General features: G+C 48.8%; 1 protein-coding gene and 1 non-coding gene across 2 annotated transcripts; both read right to left on the bottom strand.

The window, feature by feature from the left end:
• Nucleotides 1-874: 874 nt before the first annotated feature.
• Trnat-ugu lies at nucleotides 875-947 on the bottom strand. Its single transcript has one exon. It is a non-coding gene; the product is annotated as a tRNA-Thr (tRNA).
• Nucleotides 948-4,139: 3,192 nt separating this feature from the next.
• Nucleotides 4,140-17,319, bottom strand: Trim7 (tripartite motif containing 7). Its single transcript, XM_021213807.2, has 7 exons — nucleotides 16,796-17,319; nucleotides 15,925-16,020; nucleotides 8,907-9,137; nucleotides 7,066-7,088; nucleotides 6,483-6,598; nucleotides 6,026-6,061; nucleotides 4,140-4,994 (listed from the first exon to the last, which is right to left on the bottom strand). The coding sequence occupies exons 1-7, from the start codon at nucleotides 17,312-17,314 to the stop codon at nucleotides 4,483-4,485; spliced, it is 1,533 nt and encodes a 510-aa protein (XP_021069466.1). The 5' UTR covers nucleotides 17,315-17,319; the 3' UTR covers nucleotides 4,140-4,482.
• Nucleotides 17,320-18,452: the final 1,133 nt, after the last annotated feature.

Genomic DNA, 18,452 nt, shown 5'->3' with positions numbered 1-18,452 from the left:
ATCCACAGTGGACTAGGCCCTTCCCAATCAGTAGGGTCTTACGGCCCGGATCTTATGAAGGCATTTTTCTCAGTTAAGGTTCAGGACACTCTAGTTTGTGTGTTAAGCTGGCACAAGACTACGCAGCACATTTGCCAAGCTGGACATCAATAGAATCTTACGTTTGTTGATTCTTTCGTTGTGCCCTTTCTGGAATGAATATATGTTCGTTCATGTCTCCCCAGGGAAACTTCTTCGGAAACTTGGCCCCCGGCCCTTGCACGACAACCACACTGAATTCGACTGAGAGTTTACCCTCATTCTGTAGGCTTTACTTTTGCCAACGAACTTAATTAGTTATGGGTTGGGGTTTTTTTTTTTTCTTAAAAGATGAAGTTAGTCTTTGAGCCAACCAGATGTTAGGAAAGTGAGCGCCTACTTGCATTTTCCTTTCTTTAATTCCACACGGAGGTGACAGAAACCTACAGTCCCGCGACGCGACACGCCGCCCTGGCGGGCAACAAGAACCGCAGACACAGTGCCCAGCGGTGCCGGAGACGCGGAGGCTGGCCTAGTACCGAAGGGGCAAATTGGTGCAAAGCTCTCCGTCCGGGAAGGGGAAGTGGGTTTGAGCTATAACAGTGCGTGACAGCCTAGTCGAGTGGGGCGACGGGGGGGGGGGGGGGGTAGGGAGTGACCTCAATAAGAGAGTACAGAAAAGGGACAGCTAGGGAAAATAGCACTGGAGGTATGATCGTGATGGGGAAGTTTGCAGTGGGCACAGGAATTTCGCTCTGAGTTGCGGCTTCATGAGAAGCAAAAGGACAGACACAGAAACACAAGTATTTCCTCTTTACGTTCTGGTCTGGGCTGTAATGGTGAAAAAGTAACCTTAAGGCCCCAGCGAGATTTGAACTCGCGACCCCTGGTTTACAAGACCAGTGCTCTAACCCCTGAGCTATGGAGCCAGTCACGAAGGCGGTTCTTGTGCACGAGTAGTTAACAGAATGACTATCGTTACGCAGCCGTAGAATCTGACGTCAAATTGGAAAAATGATAAAAATCTAATCTTAGTCTTTCAACCGAGTAGCGGCAGCAGCCGACAGGATTACACTATCCACCGAGACAAATAATACAGAAAGAACGTGAGTATTCGGAAAGAGTCTTTTGAAAAACAGACCCGAATTGTACCTGCTGTGGAAGAGAGGAGACACCCGGTCCCTCCAGTGACAGTAGCTATGAGGTGTGCCCTGGTCTGCCGAAGGAGCAGGAAACGAACTTGTAATCAAGGATTACAATCAAGGCTTATAATCAAGGTCATCGTGCAGATAATGCACACGGGAGGGAATCGATGACCCTGTCCTGTCCTGTGAGATGCCAAGTCAGAGATGTTGAAGTGGTACCTGGTGGTGACAGCAGTGGTCGGGTACTTCAGACATGCTCAGAGAGAGCAGGGCAGAGAGACCTAGAGTTCCCTGGTCCCACCATACTCACAGGCAAATTTGAAAAGGACAACCAACTCTTATGACACATCTTAATGCTAGCAGTGAACTAGTTTGTGATGGCCCCTCAAAGCCCCCTGAGGGGAGGTCAGAGAAGATGAAGGTCTGGGGCAGGACAAGAGTCCTAATCTGAAAGAATAACAAGAAGTGGCTGCAGTCCATAGCCCTCAGCATGGTGGCTAGCAGGCCCTAAGGTTTCTGTAACGCTGATGATGATGTGGGTCACTAGTGGTACAACCCAGGGGCAGGCCCCTGAGTGCCCTTCATTTGAGTGCTGGAATTCTGTGACAATAAGGTGCAGAGTCCTGGATTTCTGGAGCTTTGGGCCAGTTATTCTCAGAGACCTGATAATGCTGGAGATCTTACGATGCCCAAAAGATGGATGAGGGGGGGAGGGGTGCACACAGTCTTACATGAGCATGTGTAGCCAAGTCACTAAGTTGTCCTGTAGCCAAGTAATTGTCACAGTAACTGTTGTCGAATTACAGCTGTTATACAGAAATGTATAACTACTCTACAAATGCCACCCTCTGACAGACACAATCACATACACATACAGTCAGCTACCCACCGTTCTCAATCCTGACCTCACATGGGATGCCTACACCCAACAAGCCACTTTTTGGTCACATGGAATATTGTGTCATTCCAAGAATAGCTATTAAGTGATGCAAAGGGGATTAATGATCATCAAAAGGCCATGCAAGGCAAGTTGAGCATGGCTGGCACATACCTTTAATCTCAGGGCAGGAGGATCTCTGAGACCAAGGCCAGTCTGGCCTACATAGACAGTCCCAGGCCAGCCAAAGATGCGGAGTGAGACTTTATCCTTTAAAAACACGGTATTTGGAATTACCTAAAACTGTTCCCAAAACCTAATCACTTGAACTCAACTCCAGTGTTGGGGCATCAAATTTAGATTCAATGAGTTTATTCTCACTGCTAGCAGGAGGCAGCTTTAGAGTCAGCCAGAAGGAGCTGAAGGAAGTGTTTATAAAGGTGGATACCAAAAGTGCCCGGTATAATTATCTACGGAATTCATAGCTGGGCAAGAAAATTATTTTTCTCCCCTCCGTTGTTTCTCATTCCTGTTGTACAGTAATGAGAAGACCACTTACCGCAGTCCCGTGGCAATGATGGAGCTTATAAAAGCAGAATGCAGGAGTACCTGCTTTTATAAACTCCATTCCTCTTTCTCTTATCTCACCTGCAGGCCACTAGGATCTCAGGGCATTCCTGGGCAAAGGTCAGTGGTCCTTAAGGATATCTAATGCCGGGCGTGGTGGCGCATGCCTTTAATTCCAGCACTCGGGAGGCAGAGGCAGGCGGATTTCTGAGTTTGAGGCCAGCCTGGTTTACAGAGTGAGTTCCAGGACAGCCAGGGCTACACAGAGAAACCCTGTCTCAGAAAAAAAAAAAAAAAAAAGGAAAAAGAGATACCTGGTACTGTATTAAGTTTCTTTAGCCACCACAGGGGAGTTGAATGTAAAGTATTACACAGATCTAAGCACTCTAGGAGACGTGTCACGAATTGACTGGGCTGGGCTGGCTGTCGTGTACCCACACCAGAATAAACTATCTCTTATACATATGTACATGCACAGACTCTGAGGTGTGCATACAGTGACCAGAAGGGGGCACCATATCCCTTGAAGCTGGAGACCTGGATCTTTACAAGGCACGCAGCCTGTTCCTTGGGTGCCGGGATCCGAACTCTGGTCCTCCTGATTTCACAGTAAACTGTTTTTGTGTGGATGTCTGTTTCCAACAGCTAACCCCTACACAGCGTCTCACAAACGCCCTCTCTGTAACCTTCATCCCAAATCTGAGACACACGCTCGCACACCTCAAATACACATTCGGGATTATTCTAGCAGAAACCAGTACTCAGACATATATCCTCGTTCAGTCAGACCATGGAGTCAAGAATGAGTCCAGACACCCCTAGAAATGTGCTCACAATCTGTATTTCCATCTCCTCTCCCACTTCCAAGCAGAGCGTTAAGCAGGGGACAGCCCACCCCTGCCCTTCTTTGCCTCACTTTGGGGACACTATGGAACAGTAGCCAGTTGAGAGTCGAGGCTAAGGAGGCTGGCCTGCCCAACTCCCTCCAGGGCAGATGCCCAGGAATCCTTGTCACCATCATGTTCTGGTGTTTGCATAGATTTAGAAAGTTCCAGAAAAGGGTTTGGCAAGACTGTGCTTGAGCGGTGTGCATCTCTACACTGTTGCTAGCTGCATCTGTAAACGCCTAAGAATCAACTTGTGTTCCACAGTTCCAGAACCTCTGATCTCCTTAGCCAAAGGAAAATATGAGGCTTAAGGCATCTGTGACCACACTGGCGGTCAATGTGGCAAAGGATGCACTAAAGACTGATGGAGAAGAGCAACGTGCTTTGTATGTGTATACTGTAGTTCTGGCCTCTTGTGTAGGTCATGAGTCTCCTTTCAGATCCAGCCAGACTGGCTCCTAATTGGGGAGCACAATGCTCCTCCCAGAATAAACAACCCAGCCAGGCCAGCTGGATCCAAGGGACTCAACGACCTCTCCAGGCAGAGGCTGCAGCTGTCACAAAATGTAAAGTAATACATGATGGGTCTGGGGCCAAACCACACCCTTGGCAGGGGTACCAGTCTTTGACATTGTTCTGTGTAAACAGGGACCCTTCTGAATCAAGGCAGTAAGTCCTTGTGGTAGGACGCACCCTTGCTTAAAGCTGGGCTTTTATGCCAGTGAGCCACCCCTCTCCATAGTTCAGACACAATTTGCAGGAACATTACAGGAGCCAGCAGGCACCAAGGGTCCAAGGCATCTCTTCACTGTGCGATTAGTTACCCACAGGGCCTCTTTGCTCAGTCTTCAGCGCCTATGTTGTGTTCTGTGGCAGCCTTCTTGGGCAGCAGAAGTAGGGGTGTGAAGGAAGGTCCAAGATAAAGTATCTCGGTCTCACGGAGGAGAGTACACCGCTGCCTTGTCCCCTTCTAGTAAGCTACAGCTCTTCAAGGCCAGATTCTTAAATAGGTGCCGGTAGAGCAAACAGAGAAAAGGGGGAACACTCGCTCCTGGAAGTTGACGCGGAAGGTGTAGAGATGGCGCATGTCCTCCACTGCATAGAAGGACACTGCTCCCACCTCAAGGTCCAGCGCCACCCTCACCCGCGACAGGTGCCCACAGTTGAGTTGCGTCCTCTCAGGGCTGGTCACTGCCCAGTATTGCCCATTGTTGAGTTGCATTGCCCAGACGCCCTCCTCGGGGGTAAAAGGCGTGAGGCCCTTGCGACGCACGCTCTCGCGGGCCACACCGAAAGCCCAGCCGTCCTTGGAGCCCACTTCCACCTCCCAGTGATGTCGCCCAGAGGAGAAACCACAGGACGCCAGAACGCGGGTGTTGGTATCAAAGCGGCGAGGATGGTTAGGCAAGTCCTGGGCGCGCTGTCCTAAACGTACGCTCTTTAGATCCAGGGACAAGATGAGGCGGGGATTAGCTGTGTCCGGGTCCAAAGTGAGTTCCACTGAGGAGAGAGAAAAAGGAAGGAGGTCTCCACTACTACTGCTACTGCTGCTGCCTCTACACTCAGGGTACATTCCCTTCTTGTCACCTGTCAACACTCCTCCCTCCATATCAGCTACTTAACTTTCCTCTTTTTTTTTTTTTTCCAAGACAGGGTTTCCCTGTATAGCCCTGGCTGTCCTGGGACTCACCTTGTAGACCAGGCTGGCCTCGAACTCAGAAATCTGCCTGCCTCTGCCTCCCGAGTGCTAGGACTAAAGGCATGCGCCACCACGCCCGGCTTTTCTTTTTCTCTTTCTTCAATTTAACAAACGCGTATTAAAATCTTTAAAAGACATTTATTTAAGTTTAAGAAATACGGCATAAATCTTTAACAGATATTTATTTAAATTTAAGAACTACAGTGGGCCTGATTTGGATCTCAGTTTAAGCAGGTCAGCAAATCTGATTTCAAGGATAATTGTGGAGCCTGAACGTGAAGAAAGCCTGAACTTAGGTCTGAGAATGTAATGACCATAATTTAAAAAAAAAAAAAAATGCCTGTTAGATACATAAAAATAGCTTAGTGGGGAATCCCCACTACACCCCAGGCTGTACCTGAAAACTAGCACTCAGTGACGTCACTTACCCAAAATAACCAGACACATTCTTAGAACCCCATGATCTACCCTCTTGTCTTCTTGCTCCTGTCCCCACCCACCCACCCACCCACAAACACACAACCCCCAACCCCAGAGGTCTTTCGCTGTTTAGATGTGGAGGTAAGGTAGGGGAGCCAGGATATTGAGATTTCTCTGCCCCAAGCAACCTGAGACCAACTCATTCCTGCTGCAGACCACCCTCTGCTTATGAACCAAAGGGCCCCACGGCCACCTGAGGGTTCGAAGATGTCAATCATGGATTAGGATGGGGGCAGAGTAACAGTCAGTGAGGTGGACAGGCACGGAGTCAACCATTAGTAAAGCCCTGAGATACCACCTCTGACAGGGAGCAGGTCAGCCTTGAACTCACAGTGGTAATCACAGTTCATACCTTTCTCTTCTTTCTCCAGCTCTCCCTGGAGATCCTCTACAGAGAGACAAAGCAGAGCAAAAGCGCATAGCGTGGGACACTGCCCGACCAGGAAACCTCCTCTTCACCCTCACTTACAACTCCAGATACTCCAGAGACTGAGTTACATGTATGGAGCCGAGATGGGAACATATGGAGAAGGCCCCTAAGTGTTCTAGCTCCCCCCCTCTCCCTCTATTGTCTAAAACTGGTCTGACCTGACCCCTCCCCCATTAGCTTCTCCGTGCCCCCCAGTATTCTTCTATAGTATTCATATGCTACCTCACAGGAAGCAGGATGCCCAGTCAGGCTTTGCTATGCCCCAACTCCTGTTTCCTCTTCTCAGGTCAAGAAAGACACAGCCTTACATCCCATGACTACCAGAAGCACATCCTCCTCCACCCAACACTACGCAGCCAGCCCACACCTAGGGCCCTACCTTTGAACTTCTTCAGCAATCCTTTTAAGACGAAACTCTTGAGGGAAACATTCCACACTTTATTCTTCATCTCAGATGAGACTGTGGTTGGCTTGGAGCCGGGCACGCTGCTGCACCTGCAGGACAAGACCCCAAAGAAAGTCCCGAGAACACCAATCCACTCCTACTGCCCTACAATAACTGGTGCTATAGCTTAGATACAGGTAGTCCTGTGTTAAAGGCTTGACTGCCGGCTTGTGTTCCTATTAGAAGATATCACAACTTTTAGGAGGTGGGGCTTGTGGTAGGGAGTTTACATGATTGGAGAATTTGCCTTTGAAGAGAATTTCATCAAGCAGACAATCTTATCCATTCCCCTCCACTCCATCTTCCCAGTTGCTCCCAGCAAGAGAAAACGGAAAACCCAACTTTACACGGGGATTCCCACGGCTGGGTAAGAGGGCCTTTGCCTCAAAGGGTACCCAGGGAAGGAAGTAGCAGTTGGGGGTCAGGAGGAGAGAGATGATGTTAGGATAAAAAGAGAAAGCTTGAGGGGAGAGCAGAGCAACATGGAAGGACCCTAGGAAGTGTGACGTTCACTCACTTGCTCAGTGTGCTTTTGAACTCCTGGAAGAAAACATGGAAGAAAACCAAGTCAGCACCAACTAATCTCCATTCACCTTGGAGAAAGTATGACTGCCCCTTACCTGACACACAGAAAATAAGCCATGCCCCACTAAACACAGGAGACAGTGGCTTCCAGCTGTGGCTGGCTACTGGATGTTACCACAGTCGTGGTACCTTCAACGCTCCCTCCCTCACAGATATGCAAAGCCTTTGTTGTAAAATCCTCCCTGGGCCATCTAACAAGACCCAGTGTTTACTGCTAGCACGATTATCAGCCCAGACAACCTACAACGTCTTGTTGGTGCTTTGTTTCGTTTTGTTTGAAACAGACTCTCACATCTCAGGCTGGGCTTAAATTTCATTTGGAACAGAGGGTGGTCTTGAATTCCTGATACTTCTATTCCCACTTCCCACGGGCTGGGATCCCAAAGTGCACACCACTGCGCTGGGCAGCACCTCAGTGTCTTTACTGTCTTTCATGCCTGACTCTTTTGTGGTTTGTGAAATCTATCTGAGTATGCTGGTAGCCTTTTATTGTTGTTTGTCCTGGGTTTTGTTTGTTTTTCTTGAGTCAGGGTTCCTGCTTTGTGGCTCTGGCTGTGCTGGAACTCACTATTTACACCACACCCCTCTCAAACTCACAGAGCTCTGCCTGCCCCTGCTTCCTGCCTGGGGGCTGGGATTAAAGGTGTGTGCTACTAGGCTTTTGGTTTTACGAGACAGGGTTTCTCTGTGTAGCCCTGACTGTCCTGGAACTCACTCTGTAGACCAGGCTGGCCTCGAATTCAGAAATCCGCCTGCCTCTGCCTCCCAAGTGCTGGAATTAAAGGCGTGCACCACCACACCCGGCGACTATTTTTTTTTTTTTTAATTAATTATTTATAAAAGTGTTTTGTGGGGGGGGGGGCTGTTTTGCCTCCATGTGTGCCCAGAAGAGGGCGTCAGATGCCTTGAAACTGTAGTTACAGCTTGAAAGGCTCTATAGGCTCTAGCAGGGCTAGCCTTTCCCCCACACTCCCCTCTCCCTTGTAAACCATAGACTGCATGCCTAAAGCTAGCCACCAAGATCTGTTCCCTTATTGGCCACTTCCTCCTCCTAAAGCTGATCACTCTCAAAGTTTAGGAACCCAATAATTAAAAAGTCCCTCTTTGGCTACCCTAATTAACATGCCCACTCAAAACAAGCCAGCTCATCCTAAAAATGGAGTTCCCCCTTTCCCTTTATAAACTGCCAGTTGCCTAAGGCCCTGTCTCCTCTCTATCCAGAAGCAGTCGTTTGTCCCTGGGGCAAATACTTCTTCCCCTTCTTGTTCCTTTCCCCTTCTCCCTCATCCTCTGTCTTCTGGCTTTGTCTCTCATTTCCTGTCCCTCCGGGCCAAATGAATCTCCTTAGTGCTGAGAACTTGGTCTTGGTGTGTCCTGTGTGGGACAGTGGTCCTTTCACAGGTGCTGAGCCGCCATGTGGGTACTGGGGATCAAGCAGCCACTGGTCTTAACTGTTGCGCCATCTCTCCTGCCCCAACTATTTTTTTTAATAAAATAGAATATCAAAAAATTCATTCCGGTGAATTATAGGTAACTTTGTAAGGACTGTTTTCAGAGACTTTGGTCTCAAGTGTGTGTAGACTAGAATAATGTAAAATAAACCATAATGGCTTATAATCATTAAATTTTATCACATCCTGTCTAGCCTTCCAACCCCAGGAGATTCAGTACCCCTTCCTCCACTCCCCTTTCTCCCAGAGTCTGGTTGTTCTCCAGCAGTGTTTTCTAACACCTCGGGCAAATGCTTCAAGGCTCTGACTGAGCCAGCGTCACCTGGAGGAAGTCTAGGTCCGGCTTCTGAGCTGTCTCCTGGATCTGGCAGCTGAGTTTGGACAGCTGAGTGATCTCACCCTCCAGCTGGGCCAGGTTCTCATTCTGTTTCTGTGTCACTTCCCGGGACAGCACCTCCAGTCGGCTTAGAAGCCGACCCTCCTGCTCCACCAGAAAGGCCCGCAGCGCTTGGAACTCCGCCCCTACCTTCTCTTTCTCTGCTGCCATCTGCTTCTGTCTCGGGAAGAGGAGATGTGGGCACGCGACTTAGAGGGGAAAGCACTTGGGCATGACATTAAGACAGGACTTTGAGGAGGCATCCTTCAGGTCAGGGCTGCTTCCCCAGGGAGACACACCCATACATGCATACTGTACACATTAATAGCCCGACTCTGTACAAACCAGAGCCTCAACACATGCTGCTCTCTCCCCTGCCACACACGTCCTCTGGCATCTCTTAAAACGTGGGCTCTACAATCTTTGGGCATCTTCAACTCCTCCCAACTACCTCAAGCTGCAATTTCCTTTTGTAAAACATGGGAGAGACCGCGGCAGTGGTGGCGCGCACGCCTTTAATCCCAGCACTTGGGAGGCAGAGGCAGGCAGATTTCTGAGTTCGAGGCCAGCCTGGGCCTGGTCTACAGAGTGAGTTCCAGGACAGCCAGGGCTACACAGAGAAACCCTGTCTCAAAAAAAACAAACAAAAAACATGAGCGAGGTAAATTAGCACCTGCAGGGTACTAATTAATTAATCAATTGTGAGGATTAAGTCAAAAGTTGTCTTTTCTTTTTTATATATTTATTTAGTCACGTCTCACCCTATTTGCATCTTATTTTAGAGATGAGATTTCACGGTGTAGTCTTGGCTGGTCTGGAGGTTTCTATGTAGACCAGGATAGCCTTGAACTCACAGATTATCTGCCTGCCTCCTCAGTGCTGGGATTAAAGGTGTGTGTCCCTGTGCCTGGTCCATCCTTGGTGGGTTTCTCTGTGTAGCCCTCGCTGTTCTGAAACTGTCCCTGGAGACCAGCCTGGCCTTGCACTCACAGATCCTCCTGCCTCTGCCTCCCCAGTGCTGGGATTAAAGGCAAGCGTAACAAAGCCCAGATTTTTTTTCTTTCTCTCTTTTTAAGGCGCTATTTTGGCTTCAATTCTGATGGAAAGGTGGCTCCCTTTTGGTGAGTCATTAAGCCAGCAGGGCTGTCTGACACAGTTCCAGCAAGGCTTAGCTGAACGCTGCAGTCGCTGACACTCTGTCTCTCCGTTGGGGGTTGGGTCTCTACACACTGCATTCTTGGGGACTTTCTGCATTAGGATTCATTTTATGTCTTTTCCCAAGAAAATTATACCTGAGTCTTTTAAGGAAAGTTGTAAACACAACTTTAGCCACTATTCAAAAGTCTTCCTTATGCCCTGAAGATCATTAAACACAGATATGCACGTAGCTAGAAATTTCTTTATAAGGTCATGAATTACTCCAGGAATCTTTCTGGGGTATCCACCCCGGAGCAAATTCAAGCAGTACACTTGGTGCAGAGTAAACAGAGGCCATTGACAGACTGACTGGCCAGGAGAATAGGTCACAGATTTGAGGCCTCTTTTTTTTTTTTTTTTTTCTTGGTTTTTTGTATAGCCCTGGCTGTCCTGGAACTCACTTTGTAAACCAGGCTGGCCTCGAACTCAGAAATCCTTGAGGCCTCTTTTTTCAACACTTTTAGAACTCTCTGAAAATGTAAAGATAGGGGGTCATACGTGGTATAGCCATGGAAGAATCGAACTCAGTAAACAAGATAGACACACTACAATAAACGTTCCCTACTTTATGGGGTCGACGATGAGACAACACAGTAAAAGGTGGTAAGTATTAGTATTTGCCGCCCAGAAAAACACCTGCCCAGACATTTTCTGCTTGTCTGGAGTGTTTTAAAACTACAAACACTGCCAGCCCGAAAGCAGACCATTGTATAATAAACGGGTTTATTTTATAATAATAATAAACGTGTTCGCTTTGGAGGAGACGTTCTTTAGATTCTTTACATTGGAGTTACAGGGCTGATGATAAAAAATAAAATCTGTTCTTTTTGTGCTTTCTAATTGTGACTGAACTTATAACATCAAATGTAATGAAAAAAAAATCAAAACACATAATCTGTGCTTCTCAGATCATCGTTGGTCTGTCTCTGTGAAATGGGTATGAATAAAGAGGCACCCGGTTACTAGTCACTCAGGAGCAGAAGCTCCGTCAGTCAGAGCTGCAAGAGTCCACTGCACCTGACTCACTTCTCCTTTGCGCCATAGCTCCTCTCCTGGGGCACCCTGAACTACAAACAGAAAGGCAAATTCAAAACACAGAACTCCAGAGGTGCAAGGAGAGAAGAAGAAAGCCTCCTGTTAGCAGAGGTGCAGCACAGCCGCTCGCTCGGCACTGAGTGAATGCGCTGTGCAAACAGGACGTTCTATTCTTTGCATTATCAGATTCAGGGCTTCTCATGTCTAGATGCACTCCTTTACTTACTTAGTTTATGCGAACACACTTGTATAGCAAAACTCCAATATAGTAAACAAGGACTCTCAGGGCTATCAACAAGTAAGGACCCTGTCTGTCCTCAAAGGGCAAGCTCAGATATGGAAGCTCCTTTCCCAGGCTATGTCAGAGGAAGGAAGGTGGGAAGGAGAGAGACTGTGAGAAAAGGGAAGTCAGGAGCCCTGGGCTCAGGTCATGGGTCTCGGGGCTTCCCACAGTATACCTACCCCATTCCCATCATCAGACCTTGAATAGCAGCAGCCACAGCTGCAGCAAGGGACACTTTTGTTCCCTCACCCTGACCCAATGAAGTCAGCACACTTCTTACTCCATTTTAGGGGTGAGGAGACCCATCCTCATAACTATTAGGCTACGATTCTAAGGCAGGGTGGTCTGAATTTAAAGCCCGTACTTCTGCTAACTATACGGCATGGACTCCCAAGGGAACAACCCAAGCAAAAGTGTTCCTCAGAGCAGCTCTCTCGTCTGTGCCTGGTGGTGAAGCTCTGTAATTATAGCACCCAGGAGCATGAGGCTCTGCAAGTACATGCCAGCCTGGACTACATAGCAAGTGCCAGGCCAACCTGAGCTACGTAATGAGATACTGTTGGGTACAGGCAAAGCAACAATAGTCCCTCAAAACACAATGTCTGTTCCTAAGCACAAAAACAAAACAAAACAAAACAAAACAAAATCCAGATGAATCTGTTGGACTAAAAATCTTACATTCTGTGTCAGCTGACAATGATGGAACATGTAGGGAAAGTCCCTAATCCCGGAATTCTGATTGGTGAGAATTGTAACTGTAACTTGGTGCTTGCAGCTTTTACTCCGGGCTGCCAGGAAAACCAAGACCTTGCCTGGCGTCCCTGATCCAGTAGTGACCGGACTTGTGTGGCGTGAATGATAAAAGGCTTTACTGTTTCACCAGCCCACTGGCCCACTCTCTCTCCTTCCCCCTGGCACACAAGACACCAGGTAACAACACCACCTTTAAAAGCTGGAGGGGGAAGGGAATAGGGGAGTGAAAACCCTGGGAACATCCTCCCACTGTCTTGCCCTCTGCCTTGTTTTGGCTCAGTAAGAAAGATCTCATGAAGTGCGGAGCAGCTAAGGACGGATGCCATCCTTTTAGGCTTCCCACCCTCTAGAACTGTAAACTAAATAACTGTTCACAGTTGTTGTCTATATAATCCTGGCTGTCCTGGAATTCACTATGAAGACCAGGCTGGCCTCAAACTCATAGATAATCTTCAGCCTCAGTCTCCCAAGCATTGGAACTAAACAGTGAGCTGCCATAGCCCCCCCCCCAAACTCTAAATTCTATTCTTTGTTTTCATTTTTTGGTTTCTTTGTACAGCCTTGGCTCTCTGTCCAAGTTGCCCTGGAACTCACAGAGATCTGCCTGCCTCTGTTTAGGACACCACCACCAGGCCTATATTCCTTAAAAAGCACACCGTTGATGATACCGTGTGACTAACAGACCAAGAAAACTGTAAACAGAAGGGTCCTGATTTTGCTGTCGTCAACCCTTGGGGCCAGATAATCCCTGGCTCTGAGGGTTTCCTTCTGCATTCTGGGATATCTAGCACCAAAGACCCCTGCCACTAAATGCAAGTGACACTCTGCCACACCAACCCCAGTAGAATCTGTGACAAGTTCCACAGACTGAGGTGAAAACTTCAAAAGCAAGAGGCCTCCTGGAGCCAGGTGTGGAGCTCTTGCTCAGAACAACACACTGAGCAATGTTTCTGTCTTGTTTTCTCTTATTCCGTTTCTTATTTATGACATGTTCCTGGTAGCCGAGGCCACAATCTTAAGTGAGAATAATGGGTAAGAAGCCATCCCTTGAGATGGGGTCACTAACAGGATTTATCTCTGGGGAAACCAACTCTTTACTTTGTAAATAATTTACAAAATTATATAATAGTATTATGATAGATAAAAACTTTCCCAACAATAAAATTTCATATGGCTACACGTGTGTCATCAGAGGTAGGCTTTGGTATATGGTAAAGAAAGCCTTAAATAAAAATAATTCCAGCACTCAGGAGGCAGAGGCAGGCAGATTTCTGAGTTCGAGGCCAGCCTGGTCTAAGAAGTGAGTTCCAGGACAGCCAGGGCTATACAGAGAAACCCTGTCTTGAAAAACAAAACAAAAAACAAAACAAAACAAAACAAAAATTAAAATAGTTTAAATTAGACTTTTAGAGCTGTAACACTTGGATGATCTCTATTAATCATGATGTCACCTGTTCTGTTTGTGATTCACTGAGTGGATCTTTTCTGAGTTGTAATGTTTGCTTGATTTTTTTGTGCTTTACTGTGCCAAATGATAATGATGGTATTTGAGACTGTGTCACCGAACACATCTTCTAAGACTTGTGATATTTGTTTTTTTTAATGTATGAAAACTTTTGCTTGAGAGCTGCAAAAATCACTCAGATTCTAACTGCCTCTGTGTTTGTTCTTATTTGTCACTGCCGAATCCTTACCCACTTAGCTTTCAAGAACCCTCCTTCCAGGGACCCCCAGACCCAGCTGGGATGATCTGTGACAACACTCACAGTGCTGACAACTAAAAAACCTCTAGCATTACTGGATGACCTCTGGGGTAAGGGCATTTTTTTCGGGTGAAATACTCTCCCCTTCCCATCCTCCCATTCCAGTCCATATGTAGGTGCAGTTATAAAAACCCTGTTTAGTAGGGCAAAAGAGGTAGGCTCACCTGTTGCTCTGCGGTAAGCAGAACAAGGACTGTGTGGCTCAGTGGTAGAACACTGACTTGCTGTGAAGGCCCTGTTTTGGATAAGTTGGGGGGAGGGGGTATGGCAAAGGGCAGAGATGGGATGTGCTAAACAATGTCCTGGGGAGGAGGGTCAGAGACTTCGAAGTTACCCAGGTCATAGAGAATGTCCTCTTCATCACAGATGCAAACCAAAGAGCTATGCACCTCTTCCTTTCCCTAGCAGAGGTGGGACAAAGGCCTGGATAGGGGAATTCTGTTTTGGGAAATGAATGGTCAGAGGTGAAAGTCCGGGATGTCCAATGGATACAGATATAAAAGCAGTTAAGGATAAGGGGAGGGTCAGGCACGGTGGCACACAGCTTCAATCCAGCACTAAGGAGGCAGAAGCTGGTGGATCTCTGCAGGTTTGAGGTCAGCCTGGTCTATGTAGCAAGTTCCAGGGTAGCCTGGGCTATAGAGAGATACCTTGTCTCAAACAAAACAGAATGATAGCAGCAACCACAAAGAGCCCAGAAAGGAGCCTGTAGTGTATCTGAGCTCTATAGTCTTCCCTTCCTAACCTAAGGAATAGGGGTTTAGGGCTGGGGAAATATCTCAACAGGTAAAGATGTTTGGCTCATAAGCCTGGCAACCCCAGTTCAGTCCCTAGAATCTTCCTCAAGGTGGAAGACAGGAACTGATACAAAGTTGCCCTCTGACCTTTACAGGCAGACAGTAGCTCATGCACCCAACTACAGAGACACAAAGAAATAGATAGGTAAATAGATAAATTTTTAAAGCATAGGAGGGTCCTCCAGGCCTCCCCTCTAATTCCCAGTTTCATAAACAAATGACCTTGCCTTAAAAGACACTCATGGAGCTGGGCATGGTGGCGCATGCCTTTAATCCCAGCACTTGGGAGGCAGAGGCAGGTGGATTTCTGAGTTTGAGGCCAGCCTGGTCTACAGAGTGAGTTCCAGGACAGCCAGGGNTANACAGANAAACCCCCTCNCGGGGAAAAAAAAAAAAAAAAAAGACACTCATGGCTCCTTCTTTCGTTCTTCCAACACCTTTTATTCAGCCAAGAACTGAATTTGTGAGGTAGAAAATGATAGTGACTCATGTTTGTCCATAGTAACCAAAACAAGTCTCCAGGCCACAGTGCTCTGCCAGGAACAGCTCTGATCCCTCCTCAGCATCAGCGCAAAGGGCTTCTCCGTGCAGTTTCCACTGTCCTGCTGTCCTGGAACTCACCCTGAAGACCAGGCTGGCCTCGAACTCACAGAGATCTGCCCGCCTTGCCTCCATTGTGCTGGGATTAAAGGCATGCACCACCACTGCCCAGTCAGAAACCTCTAATTCTTAAATTAAAGCTCAGAAACAAAACATCCCCCCCCCGCTGTTTTTTTTTTTTTTCCTGTGGCAGAACATGCCTCAGGCTGATGTGTGGCTTCTTATTATGTTCATACTTAATATGACATGTTTCTGTGACGGAATACTAACACATTCAAATTACAAGATGCAGCTACAGGTCCTAACTGGTTTGTTACGAATGACTGTGCACCCTAAAGATTATTTGAACAGCTCTAGTTTATTTTATAAATTATATAGTCAACCTTCATAATGTATACCATATTGTCTTTCTGAAATCCACCCTACTGTTTCAACACCACACCACACACACACACACACACACACACACACACACACACACACACACACACTGCACTAGGCATCCACAACCCTATGCTTCTCACACTTGGACTCACTAGAAGCTCTTTGCTCTCCCTCTCCTCTGTTGACCGGAACGTTTCATAGTCTTCCAGTACTTTCTTCAAGGCCCTCAGCCTGGAATCCAGCAACTCCTGTAGTAGAAGGAAGACACATGGTCAGAAAATTCTGGATCCCCTCTCGTGTACCTTCCAGAACCATCCAGGAGAAAGCCAAGATTCTGCTCTCAGGAGCAGGAAGGAGACGGGATAGATATCATCTCTGGGTGAACAGAGCCTTGCAGACTAAGCCTACTGGTGCAGAATAAATGCAGGGGAACTCTAAAGGCCCGGGAGTCTCACTTCCTCAAGGGCATCAATCACATGGTCTGCACTGAGAATCGAGACTCCCACACTGGTTCTGTCTACTTTATCTTCAGCTCTCCTCTCATCCTGTAAGAGGGTTGGAGCACAACAGGACAGCAAAGACTGAGGGCTGCACACCCAGCGAGGGACAGACAAAGGGGAGATGCCCAGAACCAATGGGCTTCACAGCCCTTCAGACAGACCACCTAACCCAGGACGCCACGCTGTGTTCTTCTTCTTTAAACTTGGTACTTTGTGTAGTGCCACGCCCCTGGGAACGCAGTAGGAGTGTGGCAGAGGATATGTGGGCGTGGCAAACGGAGACTTTCTCCTGGGCAGAGTTACAACAGCGGTTGGGGACAGACAAGAAAATTTCAAGTCCCTGGGGCCGTCTTCCAGGCCTCCAGGCCTCCAGCTCTGAGGGACCAGAAGAGATGAGGGGAAACCACAGTTTTAGGAAGAGAAAAAGGAGACCGGGGCTCTTCTGTAGGACCCTGCCTGCAGTCTGCAACGAGAGCTGGGAGAGCTGGAGCAGAGCCAGGGCTCCGGGACATCCTGCACCCACCTTGGCCTCCTGCACCGCCTCCTCCAGCGGCAGCACGGCGTGCGAACGGTGCTCGCGGGCGCGGTCGCACACCACGCAAATGGCGCGGCCGTCGTCTTGGCAGTAGAGCTTAAGTTGCTCTCCGTGTTGGGAGCACCGCGCAGCCTCCGCCCGGGCAGCCACCGCTGGGGTCCCGCGCTCCCCGGGGACGGTGGGGGGCAGGCTAAAGCGCCGAAGAAGCGAGGCCACCGCGGCCAGCTGTCGATTGGGTCGCAGCTGGCTGGGGCGCGCGGGCTCGCGGCACTGAGGACAGGGCAGTGGGCAGGGCAGCGTGCGGGTCGCCGTGCCGGTCCCAGCTCCGGGACGCTCCCAGCAGCGCATAATACAGGCGCGGCAGAAGCTGTGGCCGCACTCGACCGACACCGGTTCCCGGAAAAACTCTAGGCAGATGGAGCACGTCGCCTCGCCTTGGAGCTCTGCCGCCAGGGCCAGCGCCTCGGCTCCTGCGTTCGGCCCGGTCCGCGGCCCCACAGTCGCCATCCGTGTCCTTGGTACATCCGAGTCTTGTGGCTCTGGGGAGGTCCCTGGATACCAAGCTGGGCTGAGCTCCTAGTACCCACTGGGCGAGGAGGGGCGGGGCCGGCAGCGGGCAAGCTGAGACGTGAGCTGAGTGTGCACCCAGCTGGGAATGGAGGCAGATGCTGCCCTTTCTCTGGGTTCCCAAAGCCACCACCCTAGTCCCATCTCCCTTTTGTCGACCTCCCTTCCACCGCCTCTCTAGGCAGCCCAGTATGGCCCAGTCAGCAGTAGGGAACTGTCGGGGACAGGTGAGCACGCAAGGCTGGCTGGGCTCCACTCCCAGTGGCCGACCTAGGCTGACCCTGCCCTACAGGGGCAAAGGCCTGGCTCCCGGGGCACGGTGTCTGGTTCCCCGCATACCGACTCATCCCTGGCACTGCACTGAGCTAAACTTAGGGTCTGGAATTTGGCTCTACCTCCTCACCCCAAGCATGGCCTTTTGTCCACTTTTGTAACTACATCATCTCCTTACAGTTCTTCTCCCTTTAATTTTGAACAAGTAATACAGCCATTTTTCTCATTTCATTCAGTATGATTCCACATCTACCCCAAATCCCTCTGTCTCTCCCCAGCTTGTATAGAGCTGGGTTCCACGGACCGTTTTGTTTTTTTTGTTTGTTTGTTTTTGTTTTTGTTTTTTTTTGGAGTAGTTTTTCTATCATTTCATTCTGGAGGCCACTAGGGTCTTCCTCTGCCTCTCAAAATTTCTCGTGTCAATGTCACTATCCACTCGCCCCAATTCTAACCCAAAGTTGCAGACCTCACCTCTCTGGTGTGTCTGTCCTTCCTCCCTCAGAGCATTTTCCCCTCCCCACTCAGGATGCTACCGTCTCCCTTTCTCTCCAGTCTATGGCCTCCTACTTTCTTCTTGGGTTCTAGAGTTCCCCACTCGGCTCCCTGCCCTGGCTCAATCCCCTGGCCTCAGTCACCACACTCTGCAATCGCTTTCATTTATTTTTTTATTTTTATTTATTTTTGATTTTAGAGAACCCTTTCAGAGCCCATGTCTCCATCAGAGACCTCTGCTCAAACCCCAGCAGTGGCTGCTAGCTCTCAGGAAAGAAGTCAAGTCTTCACAATAACCTCGAGGCTCCGCCTG

This window comes from Mus pahari, chromosome 14 (assembly GCF_900095145.1).
Source record: "Mus pahari chromosome 14, PAHARI_EIJ_v1.1, whole genome shotgun sequence".
Classification (NCBI taxonomy): domain Eukaryota; kingdom Metazoa; phylum Chordata; class Mammalia; order Rodentia; family Muridae; genus Mus; species Mus pahari.
The sequence above is the reverse complement of the archived record's forward strand: the minus strand, read 5'-3'. Positions and strand labels throughout refer to the sequence as shown.